Source organism: Lynx rufus, unplaced genomic scaffold (genome assembly GCF_022079265.1).
Source record: "Lynx rufus isolate CCGP_SWC_20201006 ecotype Redwood Valley unplaced genomic scaffold, mLynRuf1.p SCAF_3, whole genome shotgun sequence".
NCBI lineage: Eukaryota > Metazoa > Chordata > Mammalia > Carnivora > Felidae > Lynx > Lynx rufus.
In genome coordinates this window covers 148,989,995-149,008,886 of record NW_025814845.1, presented here as the reverse complement: position 1 = coordinate 149,008,886, position 18,892 = coordinate 148,989,995, and the positions used below count along the sequence as shown (strand labels likewise).

Sequence of the window (18,892 nt, the reverse complement as noted above, 5' to 3'; positions counted from 1 at the left end):
TCACTCAAATGTCAATGGACTCAATGCTCCAATCAAAAGACATAGGGTAACACAATGGTTAAGAAAACAAGATCCATCTATATGCTGTTTACAAGAGACCCACTTTAGACCTAAAGGCACCTTCAGATTGAAAATAAGGGGATGGAGAACCATCTACCATGCTAATGGTCAAGAAAAGAAAGCCTTAAAATAACCATACTTATATCAGACAATCTAGACTTTAAAATAAAGACTGTATCAAGAGATGCAGAAGGGCATTATATCATAATCAAGGGGTCTATTCACCAAGAAGACCTAACAATTGTAAACGTTTATGCGCCAAGTGTGGAGCACCCAAATATATAAATCAATTAATCACAAACATAAAGAAACTCATCGATAATAATATCATAATAGTAGGAGACTTCAACATCCTATTCACATCAATGGACAGATCATCTAATCAAAAAATCAACAAGAAAACAATGGCTTTGAATGACACATTGGAGCAGATGGACTTAACAGATGTATTCAGAACATTTCATCCTAAAGCAGCAGAATATACATTCTTCTCCAGTGCACATAGAACGTTCTCCAGAATAGACCATATACTGGTACACAAATCAGCCCTAAGTAAGTACAAAAAGATTGAGATCACAACACACATATTTTCAGATCACAATACTATGAAACTCAAAATCAACCACAAGAAAAATTTGGAAAGGTAACAAATACTTGGAGACTGAAGAACATCCTACTAAAGAATGAATGGGCTAACCAAGCAGTTAAAGAGGAAATTAAAAAGTATATGGAAGTCAATGAAAATGATAACACCACAACCCAAAACTTCTGGGATGCAGCAAAGGTGGTCATAAGAGGTCATAAGAGGTCCTAAAGAAGGAAGAAAGATCTCAGATACACAACCAAATCTTACGACTTAAGGAGCTGGAAAAAGAACAGCAAATAAAACCCAAAACCAGCAGAAGACAGGAAATAATAAAGATTAGAGAAGATATTAATGCTATTGAAATCAAGAAAACAGTAGAACACATCAATGAAGCCAGAAGCTGGTTCTTTGAAAGAATTAACAAAATTGATAAACCACTAGCCAGTTTGATCAAAAAGGAAAAGGAAAGGACCCAAATAAATAAAATCCAGAATTAAAGAAGAGAGATCACAACCAACTCAAAAGACATAAAAACAATAATAAGAGAATATTATGAGCTATTATATGCCAATAAAATGGGCAATCTGGAAGAAATGGACAAAATCCTAGAAACATATACACTACCAAAACTGATACAGGAAGAAATAGAAAAATTGAACAGACCCATAACCAGTAAGGAAATCCAATTAGTAATCAAAAATCTGCCAAAAAACAAGAGTCCAGGGCCAGGTGGCTTTCCAGGGGAATTCTATCAAACATTAAAGGAAGAGTTAACACCTATTCTCTTGAAGCTGTTCCAAAAACTAGAAATAGAAGGAAAACTTCCAAACTCTTTGTATGAAGTCAGCATTACCTTGGTTCCATAACCAGACAGAGACCCCACTAAAAAGGAGAAGTATAGACCAATATCCCTGATGAACATGGATGCGTAAATCCTCAACAAGATACTAGCCAACCCGATCCAACAATACATTAAAAAAATTATTCATCATGACCAAGTGGGATTATACCTGGGATGCAGGGCCGGTTCAATATCTGCAAAACAATTAACGTGATTCATCACATCAGTAAAAGAAAGGACAAGAACCATGTGATCCTCTCAATAGATGCAGAGAAAGCATTTGACAAAATACAGCATCCTTTCTTGATAAAAACCCTCAAGAAGGTAGGGATAGAAGGAGCATACCTCGAGATCATTAAAGCCATATATGAACGACCCAACGCTAATATCATCCTCATTGGGGAAAAACTGGGAGCTTTCCCCCTAAGGTCAAGAACAAGACGGGGATGTCCACTCTCACCACTGTTATTCAACACAGTATTGGAAGTCTTAGCCTCTGCAATCAGACAACACAAAGAAATAAAAGGCATCCAAATCGGCCAGGAGGAGGTCAAACTTTCACTCTTCGCATATGACATGATACTCTATATGGAAAACCCAAAAGATTCCACCAAAAAACTGCTAGAACTGATTCATGAATTCAGCAAAGTTGCAGGATACAAAATCAACACACAGAAATCAGTTGAATTCCTATACACCAACAATGAAGTGACAGAAAGAGAAATCAAGGAATTGATCCCATTTACAGTTGCACAAAAAACCATGAAATACCTAGGAATAAATCTAACCAAAGAGGTAAAAAATCTATACACTGAAAACTATAGAAAGCTTATGAAAGAAATTGAAGAAGACACAGAAAAATGGAAAAAGATTCCATGCTTCTGGATAGGAAGAACAAATACTGTTAAAATGTAGATACTACCCAAAGCAATCTACATATTCAAGGCATCCCTATCAAAGTAACACCAGCATTCTTCACAGAATTAGAACAAATAATCCTAAAATTTTTATGGAACCAGAAAAGACCCCAAATAGCCAAAGTGATCTTGAAAAAGAAAACCAAAGCAGACTTCAAGCTATACTACAAAGCTGTAACCGTCAAGACAGTATGGTACTGGCACAAGAACAGACACTCAGATAAATGGAACAGAATAGAGAACCCACAAATGGACCCACAAATGGACCAGAAAATGGACCTACTAATCTTTGACAAAGCAGGAAAGAATATCCAATGGAATAGAGACAGTCTCTTCAGCAAATGGTGCTGGGAAACCTGGACAGCGACATGCAGAAGAATGAACCTGGACCACTTTCTTACACCATACACAAAAATAAACTTAAAATGGATGAAAGACCTAAATGTAAGACAGGAAGCCATCAAAATCCTCGAGGAGAAACCAGGCAAAAACCTCTTTGATCTTGACTGCAGCAACTTCTTACTGAACACGTCTCCAGAGGCAAAGGAAGCAAAAGCAAAAATGAACAACTGGGACCTCATCAAAATAAAAAGCTTCTGCACAGTGAAGAAAACAATCAACAAAACTAAAAGGCAACAGACAGAATGGAGAAGATATTTGCAAACGACATATCAGATAAAGGGTTAGTATCCAAAATCTATAAAGAACTTATCAAACTCAACACCCAAAAAACAAATAATCCAGTGAAGAAGTGGGCAAAAGACATGAATAGGCACTTCTCCAAGGAAGACATTCATATGGCCAACCGACACATGAAAAAATGCTCAACATCACTCATCATCAGGGAAATACACATCAAAACCACAATGAGATGCCACCTGACACCTGTTGGAATGGCTAACATTAACAACTCAGGCAACAATAGATGTTGGTGAGGATGGGGAGAAAGAAGATCTCTTTTGCATCGTTGGTGGGAATGCAAACTGGTGCAGCCACTCTGGAAAACAGTATGGAGGTTCCTCAAAAAACTAAAAATAGAACTACCCTACGACCCAGCAATTGTTCTACTAGGCATTTATCTAAGGGATACAGGTGTGCCGTTTCAAAGGGACACATGCACCCCCATGTTTATAGCAGCACTATCAACAATAGCCAAAGTATGGAAAGAGCCCAAATGTCCGTCAATGGATGAATGGATAAAGAAGATGTGGTATATACATATATATGTATATATATATATATATATATATATACATATATATGTATTGTACACACACACACACAATACATACATATATATATATATACACATATACATATACATATACACATATATATGTATATATATACTTAAACCACATCTTCTTTATCCATTCATCCATTGATGGACATTTGGGCTCTCTCCATACTTTGGCTATATATATGTATACACACACACACACACACACACACACACACACACATGGAGTATAATTGGCAATCAAAAAGAATGAAATCTTCCCATTTGCAACTACATGGATCGAACTGGAGGGTATTATGCTAAGCGAAGTTAGTCAGTCAGAGAAAGACAAATATCATATGACTTCACACATATGAAGACTTTAAGACACAGAACAAATGAACTCAAGGGAAGGGAAGCAAAAAATAAAAATAAAAACAAGGAGGGGGACAAAATATTAAATATGAAGAACAGAGGGTTACTGGAAGGGTTGTGGGAGGGGGGATGGGTTAAATGGGCAAGGGTCACTAAGGAATCTACTCCTGAAATCATTGTTGCACTATTTGCTAACTAATTTGGATGTAAATTAAAAAAAAAAATCAAAAATAAAACAAGTTAATAAAAAATAAAAAATAAAAATAAAAAAAGGTAGGAAATTCTGCTACTTGCAATAATATGGGTGGATAGACCTTAAGGATATTACACTAAGTAAAATAAGTCAGAGAATTACAAATTCTGTATGCTCTCACTTATTTGTGGAATATTTAAAAAGAATTGAATTTATAGATACAGAGAACAGATTGGTAGTTGCCAGAGGAAGGGGATGGGTGGGGGCGAAGGGAGTAGGCAAATTGGGTGAAGGTAGTCAAAAGGTACAAACTTCCAGTTCTAAGATAAAAAAGTCCCGGGGAAGGGATGTACCGCATGGTGACAATAGTTACCAATACTGTACCATATACATAAAAGTTGCTAAGAGAGTAAATCATAAAAGTGAATAAGAAAAAATTGCAACTATGTGGTGATAGATGTTCACTAAACTTACTGTGGTGATCATTTTGCAACACAAACACTTGTCAAATCACTATGTTGTATACCTGAAACTAATATAATGCCATATATCAATTATATCTCAATAACATTAATTAAAAGTAAAAAAATATATAAAAATAAAAATATAAAATGACTTTTGTTTAAATGTTACTCTGATTTTATTTTTTATATACTGCTAACATAAAAAATCTAGATGTAGACATTTTTCTTTAATGGAAATTATGATATGTGTTTGTATTTTTCTCTAAAAAACCCCCCAAAAAAAGCTACACCTTTAAAAATCTGACCTGTTTAAGATGAAATGTTTTAAATATGTTATTAAAATATACCCACAAAAGTAGGAATAAATAATTTTCTGAAAACACTTTAAATTGGCACGGAGCACAGATAGCACAGTCTCTTGTATCAAAGATTATCTTAGTAATTAAATTAAATATAACTATTAACTACTTACAAGAATAAATACTGAAAGAAATTAAAACATCCAAATGCCTGACTCACCAACATTTTCTTTTTCACTAATTAATAAACTGTTCTTTTCCCCTCCATAATACTCATAACTTACTTAAACTTTTATGAGAATCATGTTTCTCAAAAAAACAAAACAAAACAAAAAAAAAACCCCACCCTCTTTGCCTGTAGGATAATTTGAGTGCGAAAACAACTCCAAATCTCTGTTATATCTTAGTTCTGTTAAGTACAATGATTTCTTTTTTAAAAATTTTTTTAACATTTATTTATTTTTGAGAGACAGAGAGAGACAGGGCATGACCAGTGGAGAGGCAGAGAGAGAGGGAGACACAGAATTCAAAGCACAGAGCCTGGTGTGGGACTTGAACCCACGGACCATGAGATCATGACCTGAGACAGAGTCGGATGCTTAACTGACTGAGCCGCCCAGGCACCCCTGATTTCTATTATAAAGAATACACCAAATAACAACACCTGGGTTTGGAAATGATCTGAAAGTCTTCTAAAAAGAATTAGCAAATAAAGCTTCACATGTCATTAAACTTGTTGACCCTTCAACAGAAATTAGAGTTTTGCATAAATCATTATTTTAAAAATGTGGCCTTGGAGGACAGAAATGATATGTATAGGAACTGTTGCTTCCATCTTAAAAACAAAAATAATAGGCAGACAACACTATTTCTTTCCTGGAATTTGAAATTCTTTCTCTTTAGAACTCTTCCTGTCTAGGGGAAAAGTAGAAACAAAAGAGGCACAGTGACAGAAAGCATTGCACTGCAGACTGAACCGAATGGTCCCCAGAGCCAGTCATATAACCGGCTTGGAGATCCAGACAACTTAAGGGAAGACCCCCAAATCCTTGTACCCAGCAGTTTCTTGAATTCATATTTACATCCGACCGTTTTTTTTAATTTCCAAGTTTCCCTTTTTTCTTTTTTTTTTTTTAAGTTTTATTTCTATCTCTCTCCACACAGACAAAGATACAATAAAACACTTCCTCATTTTCAGAACAGGAGTAATTTAAAAATATACTTTCTGGGGGTGCCTGGGTGGCTCAGTCGGTTAGGCGTCCAACTTCGGCTCAGGTCATGATCTCCCAGTCCATGAGTTCCAGCCCCGTGTAGGGCTCTGTGCTGACAGCTCAGAGCCTGGAACCTGCTTTGGATTCTGTGTCTCTCTCTGTCTCCATCTCCCACCCCCTCCCCCCCCCCCCACCATCTGTCTCTCTCAAAAATAAATAAATAACCAAAAAAAAATAACTCCTCAAAAATACACTTTCTGATCATCTTTTTTTTTTTTTTTAATTTCTAGGCTTTTTAAAGAGCGGTTTTAGGTTCACAGAAAAATTGATTGGAAAGTACAGAGAATTCTCACATACCCTCTCCCATCCCCCACAATTTCCCCTATTGTTTACATCGTGTATTTGTGTGATACATTAGTTAGAATTGATGAATCAATATTGATTAACTACTGAATAACTATTCATCAACAATTGATAATGATGTATTGTTATTATGAACTGAAGTCCACTGTTCACATTAGGGTTCACTCTTGATGTACATTTTGTGGCTTTTGACAAATGAGTAACCCACATACAAGCATCATGTCTGTATCGTACAGAAGAATTTGACTACCCTAAAAATCCCCTGTGCTTCAGCTATGAATGTCATTCTCTCTCCCCCCAAATCTCTGGCAACCACTGATCTTTTTCTGTTTGTAGAGTTTTGTTTTCTCAAGAATGTCATCTAGGTGGAATCCTATAGCATGAAGACTTTTCAAACTGGAAATATGTTTTTAAGGATCTTTCATGTCTTTTTGTGGTTTGATAGCTCATTTCTTTTTATCACTGAATAGTATTACTTGATAATCTCTTGTTTATACATTTGACATTGAAGTAACTTTATACGATGATCAAGCTACAGAATTCTAGCTGAAAAGTTTGATATTGTTCCATTGCCTACTGACATTTAGTATTTAAAAAAAATCAATATGCTATTTTGATTTTTGCTCCCTTACATATAGCCTATTTTTTTCTAACTGTGCATATTTTTCTCTTTAAAAAAAAGTATGGCTTATGCTAGCATTGTTTTGTGTTATTCTCCAAAATAACTTTCTTTTAAAAAAAATCTAATCTTTTCTCGTCTATGTCCCACCCATACCCTTTACCCTTTTGTCTTTTTCCTTTATACTTAAGGAGGACTATTCAGATTTGTGGCATAAATGACTCTTTGATATTTTACACGGTGTCATTTGATGTTTATTTATTTATTTATTTAGAGAGAGAGAGAGAGAGAGAGAGAGAGAGAAGGGCAGAGAGAGAGGAAGACAGAATGGCAAGCAGGTTCCATGCTGTCAGTGCAGAGCCTGATGAAGGGCTTGATCTCATGAACCATGAGATTACGACCTGAGCCTAAATCAAGAGTTAGATGCTTAACCAACTGAGTCACCTCAACGCCCTTTACATGGTGTTATTTGCAATGTGTAGGAAGATTTTAATTCTGTGACTGTATTTTGGTGTCTTCACAGTCGTCTTTATCCTAGACTATTCTCCTCAAATGTGAAGTCATGGAAGTTGTGTTACAGGTTGCTAGGCAGGTGCTATTTCATATGTTTAGCTGTTTGTTTTGTTTATGACCACAGTAAAAAACAGGTACCTGAACTTGGTAAAAATTCAATTGTCTGAAAATACTAGTGATGGAAAGCAGCACTTCCCTGCCTCAATGGTGTTTGTTCAAAGCTATTCATTCTTCTTTAAAGCAAACACTCCCAGGATAACCAGGGTAAAATTGGTTACTTAGGTAAGTACCTGTTCTCATCTGTCCGATTGGTGTCCAGGCCTCTTACAAAGAAGGCAGTAGAAGATTCCTTTGCCCTAACTAGACTTCTGATTTAGTGCCTCAATTTGTATTCACCTCTTCCGTTTTTCTTTTCTGCCCAATGATTTCTCTTTTCTTCCTGCAGGAAAAATTATGTTTATTCATCTTGTTCACTCTATTCAAGCTGCTACTTATATGTGATCGAAATGCTCTGTAGTTCAGGAAAGATCGAGTTGATTTGAGTGCTGATACAGGTTTTGCCTGGTGTGTGTGTATGTGTGTGTGTGTCGTAAGGAGGTGGTTTTCTGCTATTTCTCTCACTAGAAAGGGAAATCTGGCAGAGGCATTCCTGCCCTGAACAGAATTGTGCTTTAGATGAGTGTTGAGTGTCGAGTAAGCTTTGGTCTGGGGTCCTCCGGGTGCCCAAACACAGACATCTTTAGTTTTAAAGTACTGTCAGGAACTCAGCTTTCTCCAGTCATCTTTTTTTTTTTTTTAACTTTTTGCTAAGAGTTAGAAGTTGAATAAATTCTGGGGATCTAATGCACAGCATTGTGGTTACACTTAATACTGTATTATACACTTAAAAGTTGCCAAGTGGGCAGATCATCAATGTTCTCAACACAAAAAAAGAAATAGTAATTATGTGAGGTGATGGATCTGGAAGCTAAATGCTACAGTGGTAATTATATTGCGGTATATAAGTGTATCAAATCAACACAGTGTGCACCATGAGCAATGTTTTATGTCAATCATATCTCAATAAAGCTGGAAAATAAAGCAATTGCGAAAAGTCAGCATTGATTCACAGAACAGTATTATTTCCAATCACCTTAATAAACTATGTTTGTAAAAAAAAAAAGAAAAAGTTTTCCATGCCTTCAAGAATTTCTTCGAGATAAACCCCAGGCCATTCCTGCTCCTCAGGACAGGAAGCAGGGAAGTTGTGTTTTTGTTTTTGTTTTTGTTTTTTTTAGTTTATTTACTTATTTTTGAGGCAAGAGGCAGAGAGAGAGGGAGACAGAATCCCAAGCAGATTCCACATTGTCAGCGCAGAGCCAGATGCAGGGCTTGATCTTAGGAACCATAAGATCATTACCTGAGCTGAAATGAAAGCAAGAGTCGGATGCTTAACCGACTGAGCTACCCAGGTGCCCCTGGATGGGAAGCAGAGAATTTTTGAGATAGGTACCCATGGCCTGTCCCAGCAGACCTCTTTTAACTCCCCTCCTCTTTTCGTTCAGAGGATGACCCTAAGCTTTATGTCTCCCTGGGTAGCTCTCCCTTCTCCATGCCGTCCTAACCTGCATTTCTTTTAGACTTTGCTCTGTTTCATCCATCAACCATTTTCTTCTCCCTTCTGTATTTTATGTCATTAAACTGATTATGGCCTCCCTCTCATTCTTGGTGTGATAACATCATTTTATGTCTTCAGAGCAAAAGAAAACTGGGTTCAATTTTCCGTCTTGAAATAGAAGCATCCAGGAGTCATTTGAAGCTAGAAGCCAGTTTAACAGATGAAAAAGCAATTGAATAGCAAATGAATGTATATCCAAAGACAATAAAATATTATTTCAGTTGACCATTTTACCAGCTTTTTCTAGATTTTAGTTATTTCTTTCGACCCTATGGTTTAGACCCCAGTTGGTCTTTGATAACTCTTAAGTGTAATTTGGATCCAGACAGAAAGTATTCTCTTAGCAATCACTCAATTACATATTCCTCCTAAACATTTATTGCATATTTGTTGGGTTTTTTTGTTTTGTTTTGTTCTATTTCCAATGATTACTTTCTTTATCTAGAAATAACACTGTCTTTACAATGTCTTTGTGGTTTCTGTCTTTTCATCTGTAATATTTCCCTATATTAATCCCTTTCTCCCACATCACAAAACTAGTTTGCAAATAGTCTATTCTGCTCTAACACATTCTGTCCCCAGAATGGCATCTGTATCTAAAACTCATTTCCTTCCTGTTTTTTTTTTTTTTTCAGGAAAAGTATTAGCATCTTCTTTATCCATTGTAACTATTTCTATTCATCCAGGAGTTATTGTTCTTGAATAAAATTCACAATTATTTTTTGTAAAAGGTATAGTTTCTACTTGCATTGTTACATAATACAAGGTCATTTTGGCAAGAAAAGTGTCATTAATAATAAATCTTCCTAGAACTATAAATGTTCACCTGAAATGCTCACAAATTTACATTGGTGGGCTCTATATCTTATGTTATCTTTGGTTTTTAGTTTTTAATGTATTTTTCTGTAGTAATTTCTCTTTCTTTAAATTTTAAAACAATCCTAAATTAGCAGAAGATTTACAAATATTGCACAAAACTTTTTTTTTCCTTAACCACTTGAAAGTATGTTGTTGAACTCATGCCCCAATACTTGAGAATATCATACAAATAAGAACATTTATTCTCTTAGACAACCACAATCTAACCGTTGAAACAAGAAAATTAACATGAATACATAGTTATTGTCTAATTCGCGGACCCCATTCAAATTCTGTCAACTACCTGAGTATTGGCTTCATAGCAAAAAAATCCAGTTTAGAATCATGTCTTGTATTTAGTTGTCATTTCTCCTTGTTTTATTCGGTTTGAACTAGGACTTCATTCTTTTTATGACTCTCATGATCACGACATTTAAAAAATATATTATTATCTCTTTATTTAGCAGAATGTACCTCAGTTTGCATTAGTAATTTTCTTCATGCTTCAGTTTAGGTAATGCATCTTAATAAAAATATCACAGAAGTGTTACTTTGTTCTCAGTGCATTTTATCAGACGGTGGACCATGTTTATTTTTGCCATCACTGTTAATGTTCATTTTGACTAACTGATTAAGTTGGTGTATTCCCGTATCTATGTATCTATGTATCTATCATCTATCTATCTATCTATCTATCTATCTATCTATCTATCTATACGTGTATACATATACAGAGGCATATACATACACACGTGTATATTCATGTATTTATTAATTTACATTTCCATTTTTACTTCTCTATTGAAAACCATGATTTACATTGATATCTCTGATGCATTGGTTTATTCTACTTTCTGAGTTTCCACATTTTAACTTCCTCTTCTGACAGTAAGAAATCTGGCTCCGCACCAGCACAGCTACCCCACTATAGGAACATCCTCCTCACTCTGGCTCCCACACCCTGGTGTGCTGCGAATCCCGTCTCCCAGATGTCCTTCTCATCCTATCTGTTTACCCACCCTTCCCATGGCTATCCCAACATGGACGCCTATCTTGTGTTGCCTGACAGAATGGCTTTAAGACTGCATTTTCAGGAAGAAAATGGAGGAAAGGGAACAGAAAGAAGAAACTGGATCCTACTTTTATGCTATTATTTTCAAACTTTTTTCAAGTATCTAACAAATGATTTAAAATCTGGATTTGAAGTCATCATATTTATTTCTATCAAGTAAAAAATAAAAGAATATCTTTCCTTGTGACCTGACTACATACATATGTGTGACATGTACCTACATATGTACATGCATATAGATGTAAATACATTTTTTTTTGAGATTTAGTCTTTCAATTGCTTTCTGGGTCTTTAAAAAGGGTGAGGTTTTAATGCAACATTACATTAAAAATTTCTTGGAATCATTTTCATGAACACTTGGGCTGCTTTTTGTTTTTTCTTTGTTTGTTGGCTTGAGATTTACCTTGTGAACAATTTTTTCCCTGGTATGAATAGCAATAACATAATTGCCAAGGGTTTGCAATGTACTTTGCCATTTTGCCTTTATCCGTCTCTGAATTTGAAAGGCATATTCTATTTCTTTAAGGGACATCTAAAAGAAAACATGCTGCTGAAAACATCTGTAACTACTGTCGTTTGCTTTTTGGGCCAACGATGGCTAATGTAATGAACAATTTAAAGGCACAATTTGCCATATGGATGCTATCGCAATTATTTGCTCTGTTGCTAAACATAGCAGTGTATTAGATGGATTTAACAGCTTTTGCACTGGCACAGAAAAGTAGCAGATTGGCCAAGGACTGCTAAACAGGTGCTCTCTGTAATGGCAATAGAATATTTACAATCTTCTCTGAGCTTCATTCTCTACAAAGTTTTTGAATATACTTATCAATAGCTAAGGTAGAAAGATTACTCTAATCTGCTGCTCTGATCTGCCATAGACCAGAAGAAGCTTAAAGTACAGAATACAGTGCTTCATAAACATTATGGCACTGCATCCATTTCATTCTTTGTAGTCCATCTACACTGTCACTGCCTGGGTCAGGGCCATTCTGTCTCCCATCTGGACTATAACAGTACATTCCTGCTTTCTCTGTCTCAAAGCTTTTGCCATCCATTCAGCTACTCCCTATGTTATGTTGGTTCACTACACAACCATGATGAGAAATCTGTAATGGCTACCTCATCTTCATAAAGTAAATTCCAAATACCTTCAGATCACATCAAAGAGATTCTATGATGTAGCCCAAGACTACGCTTAAAAACAGTGACTTTTATTTTCAAATTTGTTTATACTTTTAGTACAGTTTTTTTCATTTTTTATTTTTTTTTAAATTTTTAAAAACATTTTTTAATCTTTATTTATTTTTGAGAGAGTAAGAGACAAGAGTGAGAGCAGGGGACGAACAGAGAGAGAGGGAGACACAGAATCCAAAGTAGGCTCCAGGCTCCGAGCCGTCAGCACAGAGCCCGATGTGGGGCTCGAACCCACGAACTGTGAGATCATGACCTGAGCTGAAGTCGGACACTTAACCGACTGAGCCACCCAGGCACCCCTTTTCATTTTTTAAAAAATAAAATTTTATTGGGGCTCCTGAGTGGCTCAGTGAGTTAAGCATCTGACTCTTGGTTTCAGCTCAGGTCATGATCTCATGGTTCGTAGAATAGAGCCCTGCGTCAGGCTCTGCACTGATGGGTCAGGGCCTGTTGGGATTCTCTCTCTCTTTCTCTCTCCCTGCCCCTCCCATGCTCTCTCTCTCTCTCTTTCTTTCTCTCTCTTTCTCTCAAAATAAATAAACTTTAAAATAAAATAAAATTATATATATATGTATATGTATATAAATACACACATACACACAAATATTTCGAGTGTCTGCTCTATTTTTGAAATTTGGAATTAAGGTTTAGTGCTTAAATTCATTCACCTTTCTTCCGGCTGAAGAAGAGAATACACACATAAGTAGTCAAATGGGAACCACATAGCACTCATGTATGTTCTAATCATCAGGCAAAGAACACACCTTACAACCAGGGGAATAAACGCTAATGCATAGACCTCAGACCACTGGGATTTACTTTACTACCACATGGAATTTAGACTTTGAAACCAGGCTGACTTTCTGCCTTGAGAAGGAGCTTTCTGAGTGTGATTGGAGTCATGTTGAAGAGGCCAGGGCTGAAATCTGTTTCATATAATATTGAACATCATGCTCTTAAATTATAAGTGAAAAAAGCCTCAATTAGTCACTCCTCCTTTGACCACTGCTCTTCTGCGGAACCATGTTATTTTCCTTATTTCACTCATGGACGTTACTATGCGAGCCTCTGGTAAACTCGGGATGCGAGTGCCACATTTTAGGGAGAAAACAAAAACGTCAGAGGAATCCGCCTAGCACAGTACTTAATACTGAGGCTTTCAGAACCTTCCTGGAATCACTAGGGCCTGCCATAAAGCCTAAGCGACACAGAAATGCAACTGAACGGATATCACTAACTTCAGGCCGCAGAAGCCCATGCTGAATGTTCACCTTTGTTCTATTTTTCACCGCTACTATCTAAAATTATACAGATAATAGTTAAATTTATAGGATGAAATTAAAAAATATAATAAAGGATGCCTCACTTTTTATTCAATGCCCAAAGAGAAATTAAATAAAAGTCAAAAAAACAAAGACCCTGCCTCATGCTAGATTAAAATAAGAAGAATCACCACCACTGCCCCGCCCCCCACCGCTCGATGTTTTATTTATTACAATTTCAGCCAAAGAGTTCACAGTCAGATGGAGCAGGCAGCCTTACAGTGACAGCTGTTCCCCCAACATGGATGTACTTCCATCAGCATTTTATTGAAAGATGAATTAACCCAATACCAATGCCCTGTGTTTTCCATCTTCCAAAGGCTGTGAGTCAACAGAGCCCAAGAGAATTTATTCCAGGCTAAACGATATTCCCCAGATTCATAGTACTGTTAACAGCAAAAGAAAATAATAGAGTTTCAGCATTCTTTAGAAAACACAGAATAACCTAGAAAATATGAAAGATTGTTTTTTTCAATATTCCAGATACTCTGTGTACATAGTTTAGAGTTCAATACCTTAGACTTACATAAGTCAAAAAAAAAAAAAATCTATCAGTTAATTGTGACTTCACGCTTCTCTTGAGATGGGATAAAATATTCATGAAGTAAAAGATTCGTGTTTTCTCCTCTCTCACATAGTGACATATAAGACACCCTTACCATCTTACAAATTTGTAAATATTAAAAATGACAAAGAAATATTAAAAAGAACTTCTCACTAATAGTCAAATAATTATAGCACCTCCAGGATTCAGGATTTTCATAGGGTTTTCCGCTTGTGTTTAATTTTTGGTTTTAATTTTATAGACAGAGTGTACAAACAGGAGAGAGGAGCAGAGAGAGAGAGGGTGGGGGGAAAGAATATCTTAAGCAGACTCGGGGGCTCAATCTTACGACTCTGAGATCATGACTTGAGCTAAAATCAAGAATTGCTCGCTCAGCCAACTAAGCCACTCAAGGCCCCAAAGTTTTCTTGTTCTTAAACATCCATCCTTCATATTGAAAACAATTTACCTTCTCTACCTGTTTAATTTTATGTTCTACACATCTTGATGCTCAGTAGGCTTTGGTCTGTTTCTAACTGCACAGCATCTACTTGTTTTAGTAGCATTGGTGACCAAACTTAAAATAGGCAACTCTCTTATCAATATCAGTGGCCTTGCATTTTCAAGGCCTTGTTCTAAGTCCTGACACCCATCTCTCTATTTCTTCACCTCTAGAAAAATCTCGGTTCATTTTTAGCACTGCGATATAATGGGCACAGATGTTTTCGAGTCTGGAATTCCTGAGTGGTTCCCAGCATCACTGCACATCCGAATCATCTGGGGAGCTTTTAAAAATATCAATGCTCTGGTTGCATGCCATAGCATCCAGGTAAAATTCAGGTATCCGTCTTTTTTAAAGATCCTCGTATGATTCCAATGTGCATAGGATCCATTGGCTTATGGATTGTAGACGTCAGTTTTGAATAATTTTGTGGGGTTTTTTTCCTCTACTTTCTTCCAGCAGGACATATGGCTATCAGAAATTGAGTAGAAAAACAAAGATGAGAATTGTGCACCAGAAATCAAGAAAATGTGAACTGAAACCACAAATGATTTTAAACTATTCTGACCAATGAAACATTGTTTTGTTTTATTATTATTATTAATTATTTTTAATATTGGTACAAAGAGACTCCTTTTTATCTTTACAAAGGATCAAGAATCAGAATGGCTTTGGAAATTTTTTTTTTCATTTTTTTTAACGTTTATTTATTTTTGAGACACAGAGAGACAGAGCATGAACGGGGGAGGGTCAGAGAGAGGGAGACACAGAATCTGAAACAGGCTCCGGGCTCCGAGCTGTCAGCACAGAGCCCGACGCGGGGCTCGAACTCACGGACCGCGAGATCATGACCTGAGCCGAAGTCGGCCGCTCAACCAACTGAGCCACCCAGACGCCCCATGGCTTTGGAATTTTTAACAGCAATGCAAGAAAATAAAAATAAAAGAGAAATGTCTTTGAAATTCAGAAAAAAAAATTTTTGAACCTAAAGTTTTCTACCAAATTTAGATGTTAAAAGGACATTTAGGGGTGCCTGGGTGGCTCAGTCAGTTGAACTTCCAACTTCAGCTCAGGTCATGATCTTGTGGTGCGTGGGTTCAAGCCCTGAGTTGGGCTCTGTGCTGACAGCTCAGAACCTGAAGCCTGCTTCAGATTCTGTGTCTCCCTCTCTCTCTCTGCTCCTCCCCCACTCATGCTCCGTCTCTGTCTCTCTCAAAGATAAATAAACATTAAAAAATAGTAAATAAATAAATTAAAAGGACATTAAAAGAATTGTGAAGGAATGAATTCTCAAAAGCTTCACATCCTTATGCATCATTTCTCAAAAAATTCCTAAAGGATTTATTCTACTAAAATTAAGAAATAAGCCAAGTAAAAAGGAAAGTCAGGGACCATGAAAGGCAATCTGACAGAAGAGAGATGGAAGTAAACCCCAGTATAATGATTATGGGAGGTCATAAGATGGCTGCTATGCTCCAGAGGGGGGGGAAAAAAAAATCTAATTCTGGAATATATCCAAGGGAAGATAAAGCTAATAAAATATCTGATGAGTCTGACATTGAAACATAATTCAGACATTTCAGAACTTCTGGGTAGGTTAATGATACATATGGAAGAAACTATGTGAAATACATAAAGAGTTTATCAACCTCAAGAAAGTGTTTACCGGGAAAGAAAAGTAATCGTAATTTATTGCATGGCTTGGTTGGAAATAATATTTACCTTGTCACAATGTAAAAAGTGAATACTAATCTAACAACAATGGCAGTGTAACCATATCTGTGTACTAGGAGGATAAAAAAAGAGGTTTATGTTAGTGGAGGTGGTGATAATGGCTTGAAAGAAAGCTAAATAAATCCTCCTCTGCTGTGGGTATCAGAATATATGCTTAAAATGGGAGCATCTAAAAGTAGCAAAATAAGTTCATTATTTAGAGAAAATTAGGTAAATCCCCAAAGAATCTATTATATAAGTTGGAGTGATTATCTCTAGCGAAGGGGACAGAGAGGTATAGGGCAAAGGGCAGGCATCTTAGCTAAGGCTTATGTATTAGTTTTTGTGTGTGGCATTATCTGACTAGTAGGTAGAATTTAACTCCGAGTTATTTTAACCCTTACCACATAATATTTCAGTGTTGCTGATTTATATATCTATCAGCCTAATAATAAAGTCTGTAGCTAGATAATGGAATACTTGGGATGTAATGTTATGTGAAGGTCATGGTACAACTTGATATGATGGGAAAAAATGACTCCTAGAATCAGACTAGTGGTTCCAATTCTATCTATGCTATTCATTAGCACCTTATGTATCCTCTCTGAACTTTAATTCCTTTCTTGATAAGTGGTGTAATATTACCCATTTGCAGTGTTATATGGATTAAGTGGTATCTATGAATCAGCACAACACATGTTTAGTACATGAAGTACTAAACAATTTATGAGATCTTATTCCTTCTGCCCTGCTAGATGATAATCTCGTTGTGTTTTCTGCAATTTGGTGTACACAATTTGTAAATATTTAGTAAATTAATGAATAAATGGATCTCATAAAAACAAAAATTATTGGTTTTTATGATGAATGCTAAACACACTTACAGGGGACTTCTGGAATGGCAGAATGATGTTTTCTGTAAATTCACTCCTCCAAAAAAAAAAAAAGCAATAAAAATGCTGAAAAAACTGTCAAAGTTAACCTTCGGGAGCTCTGAAAAGCTTGCAACACACTGAGGAATGTGTATTCAAGTAAAACTAATAGGTTTCTCTAAAAACAGGGCATGTAAATATGGCTCCCCTCCTGAGCTCCTGGTAGCCTTGAAAACCAGCAGCCTCTCAACCATAGAAGCTTACAATCCAGAGCCTAGCAGGTATCAAAGTCCATCCCTAGAGCTATGTTATTTTTATCTGGCCTGCTCCCTAGAAAAGTACCACTCAGATGGCTTATCATTATTTGGCTTTGACTGGGAACTCCCTCAGTGGGAAAATCCTATCCCAGGGCATTTATTAAAAATGATCACAAAAGTGATCACAAAAGGGGCACCTGGGTGGCTCAGTCCTTTAAGCTGATGACTCTTGATTTTGGCTGAGGTAGTGATTTAGGGTCCCTGATCTCAGAGAGCTGAATTCTCTCTCTGCCCCTCCCCTGCCCCTGCCCTTGTTCCCTCCTTGTTCCCTCCCCTGCATGCTCTCTTGCACATGCGCTCTCAAAAGAAAGAAAGAACAAGAAAGAAAGAAAGAAAGAAAGAAAGAAAGAAAGAAAGAAAGAAGAAAGAAAAGAAAATGATCATAAGAAACTGTTTTAACACTGCAGCTGCCTAACGCTGTGTGATACAGAATCCTCAGTGGCTGCACACTGTGGGGAAATACAGACTATTAGTCCAGGAAAGTCACTAAACAACAAACAACATAATAAACACCAGTAACAACAACTGGGCTTTGCAAGTGGGAGGTCTGGTTTCCAGGGTTGCCACACTGCATTATTTAATGTAACCAATTTTTAACAACAACAACAAAAATATGTAGCATGAAAAGAAACAGAAAAATAGGGCCCATACTGGGAGGAAAAAATCAATAGGAACAGCCTAAAGGAGCTCCAATGTTGGACTTACCAGATCAGACATTTACAAAGCCATTAGGGATATCAAGATCAAGGAAACTGAGACCAAATGAAATTGAAGACTTATATAATGGCCAACCTCAGTGTTCAAAGGAGACTATGAATTTGCGATTTTCAATTCAGATTATTTCACAGAGTGATTGCCTTCGATTTTATCCATCTGTGTGTACACAGATATAAAATATATATGTTCCTTTTTTTAAAAAAAACTGATAATGAAAATCATGGAATTATTTAAAAATATTTTAGATGAGTATCTAAATAGTCTTTATGTTTTAATCTCTTTCAGGCCCTCCTGTTAATGTCACATGCAACATATTCATAAACAGCTTTGGCTCTATCGCAGAGACGACAATGGTAGGCATGTTTACTTTGTAACAAGTTTCACACTGGAGTATTTTGTAATTACATTAATGGCACATTTTCTGCTAGTGTTATGTAATTTAAAGCCAAAATTAGTGTAAT

General features: G+C 36.3%; 1 protein-coding gene across 2 annotated transcripts in view; it reads left to right on the top strand.

The window, feature by feature from the left end:
• The window catches only part of GLRA3 (glycine receptor alpha 3), a 194,726-nt gene that overhangs the window by 48,533 nt on the left and 127,301 nt on the right, over positions 1-18,892 (top strand). For both annotated transcript variants that reach the window (XM_047092000.1, XM_047092001.1), the window contains exon 3: positions 18,717-18,784. In XM_047092000.1, the coding sequence (XP_046947956.1) occupies positions 18,717-18,784 (68 nt within the window). The remainder of the gene's footprint in view (positions 1-18,716; positions 18,785-18,892) is intronic.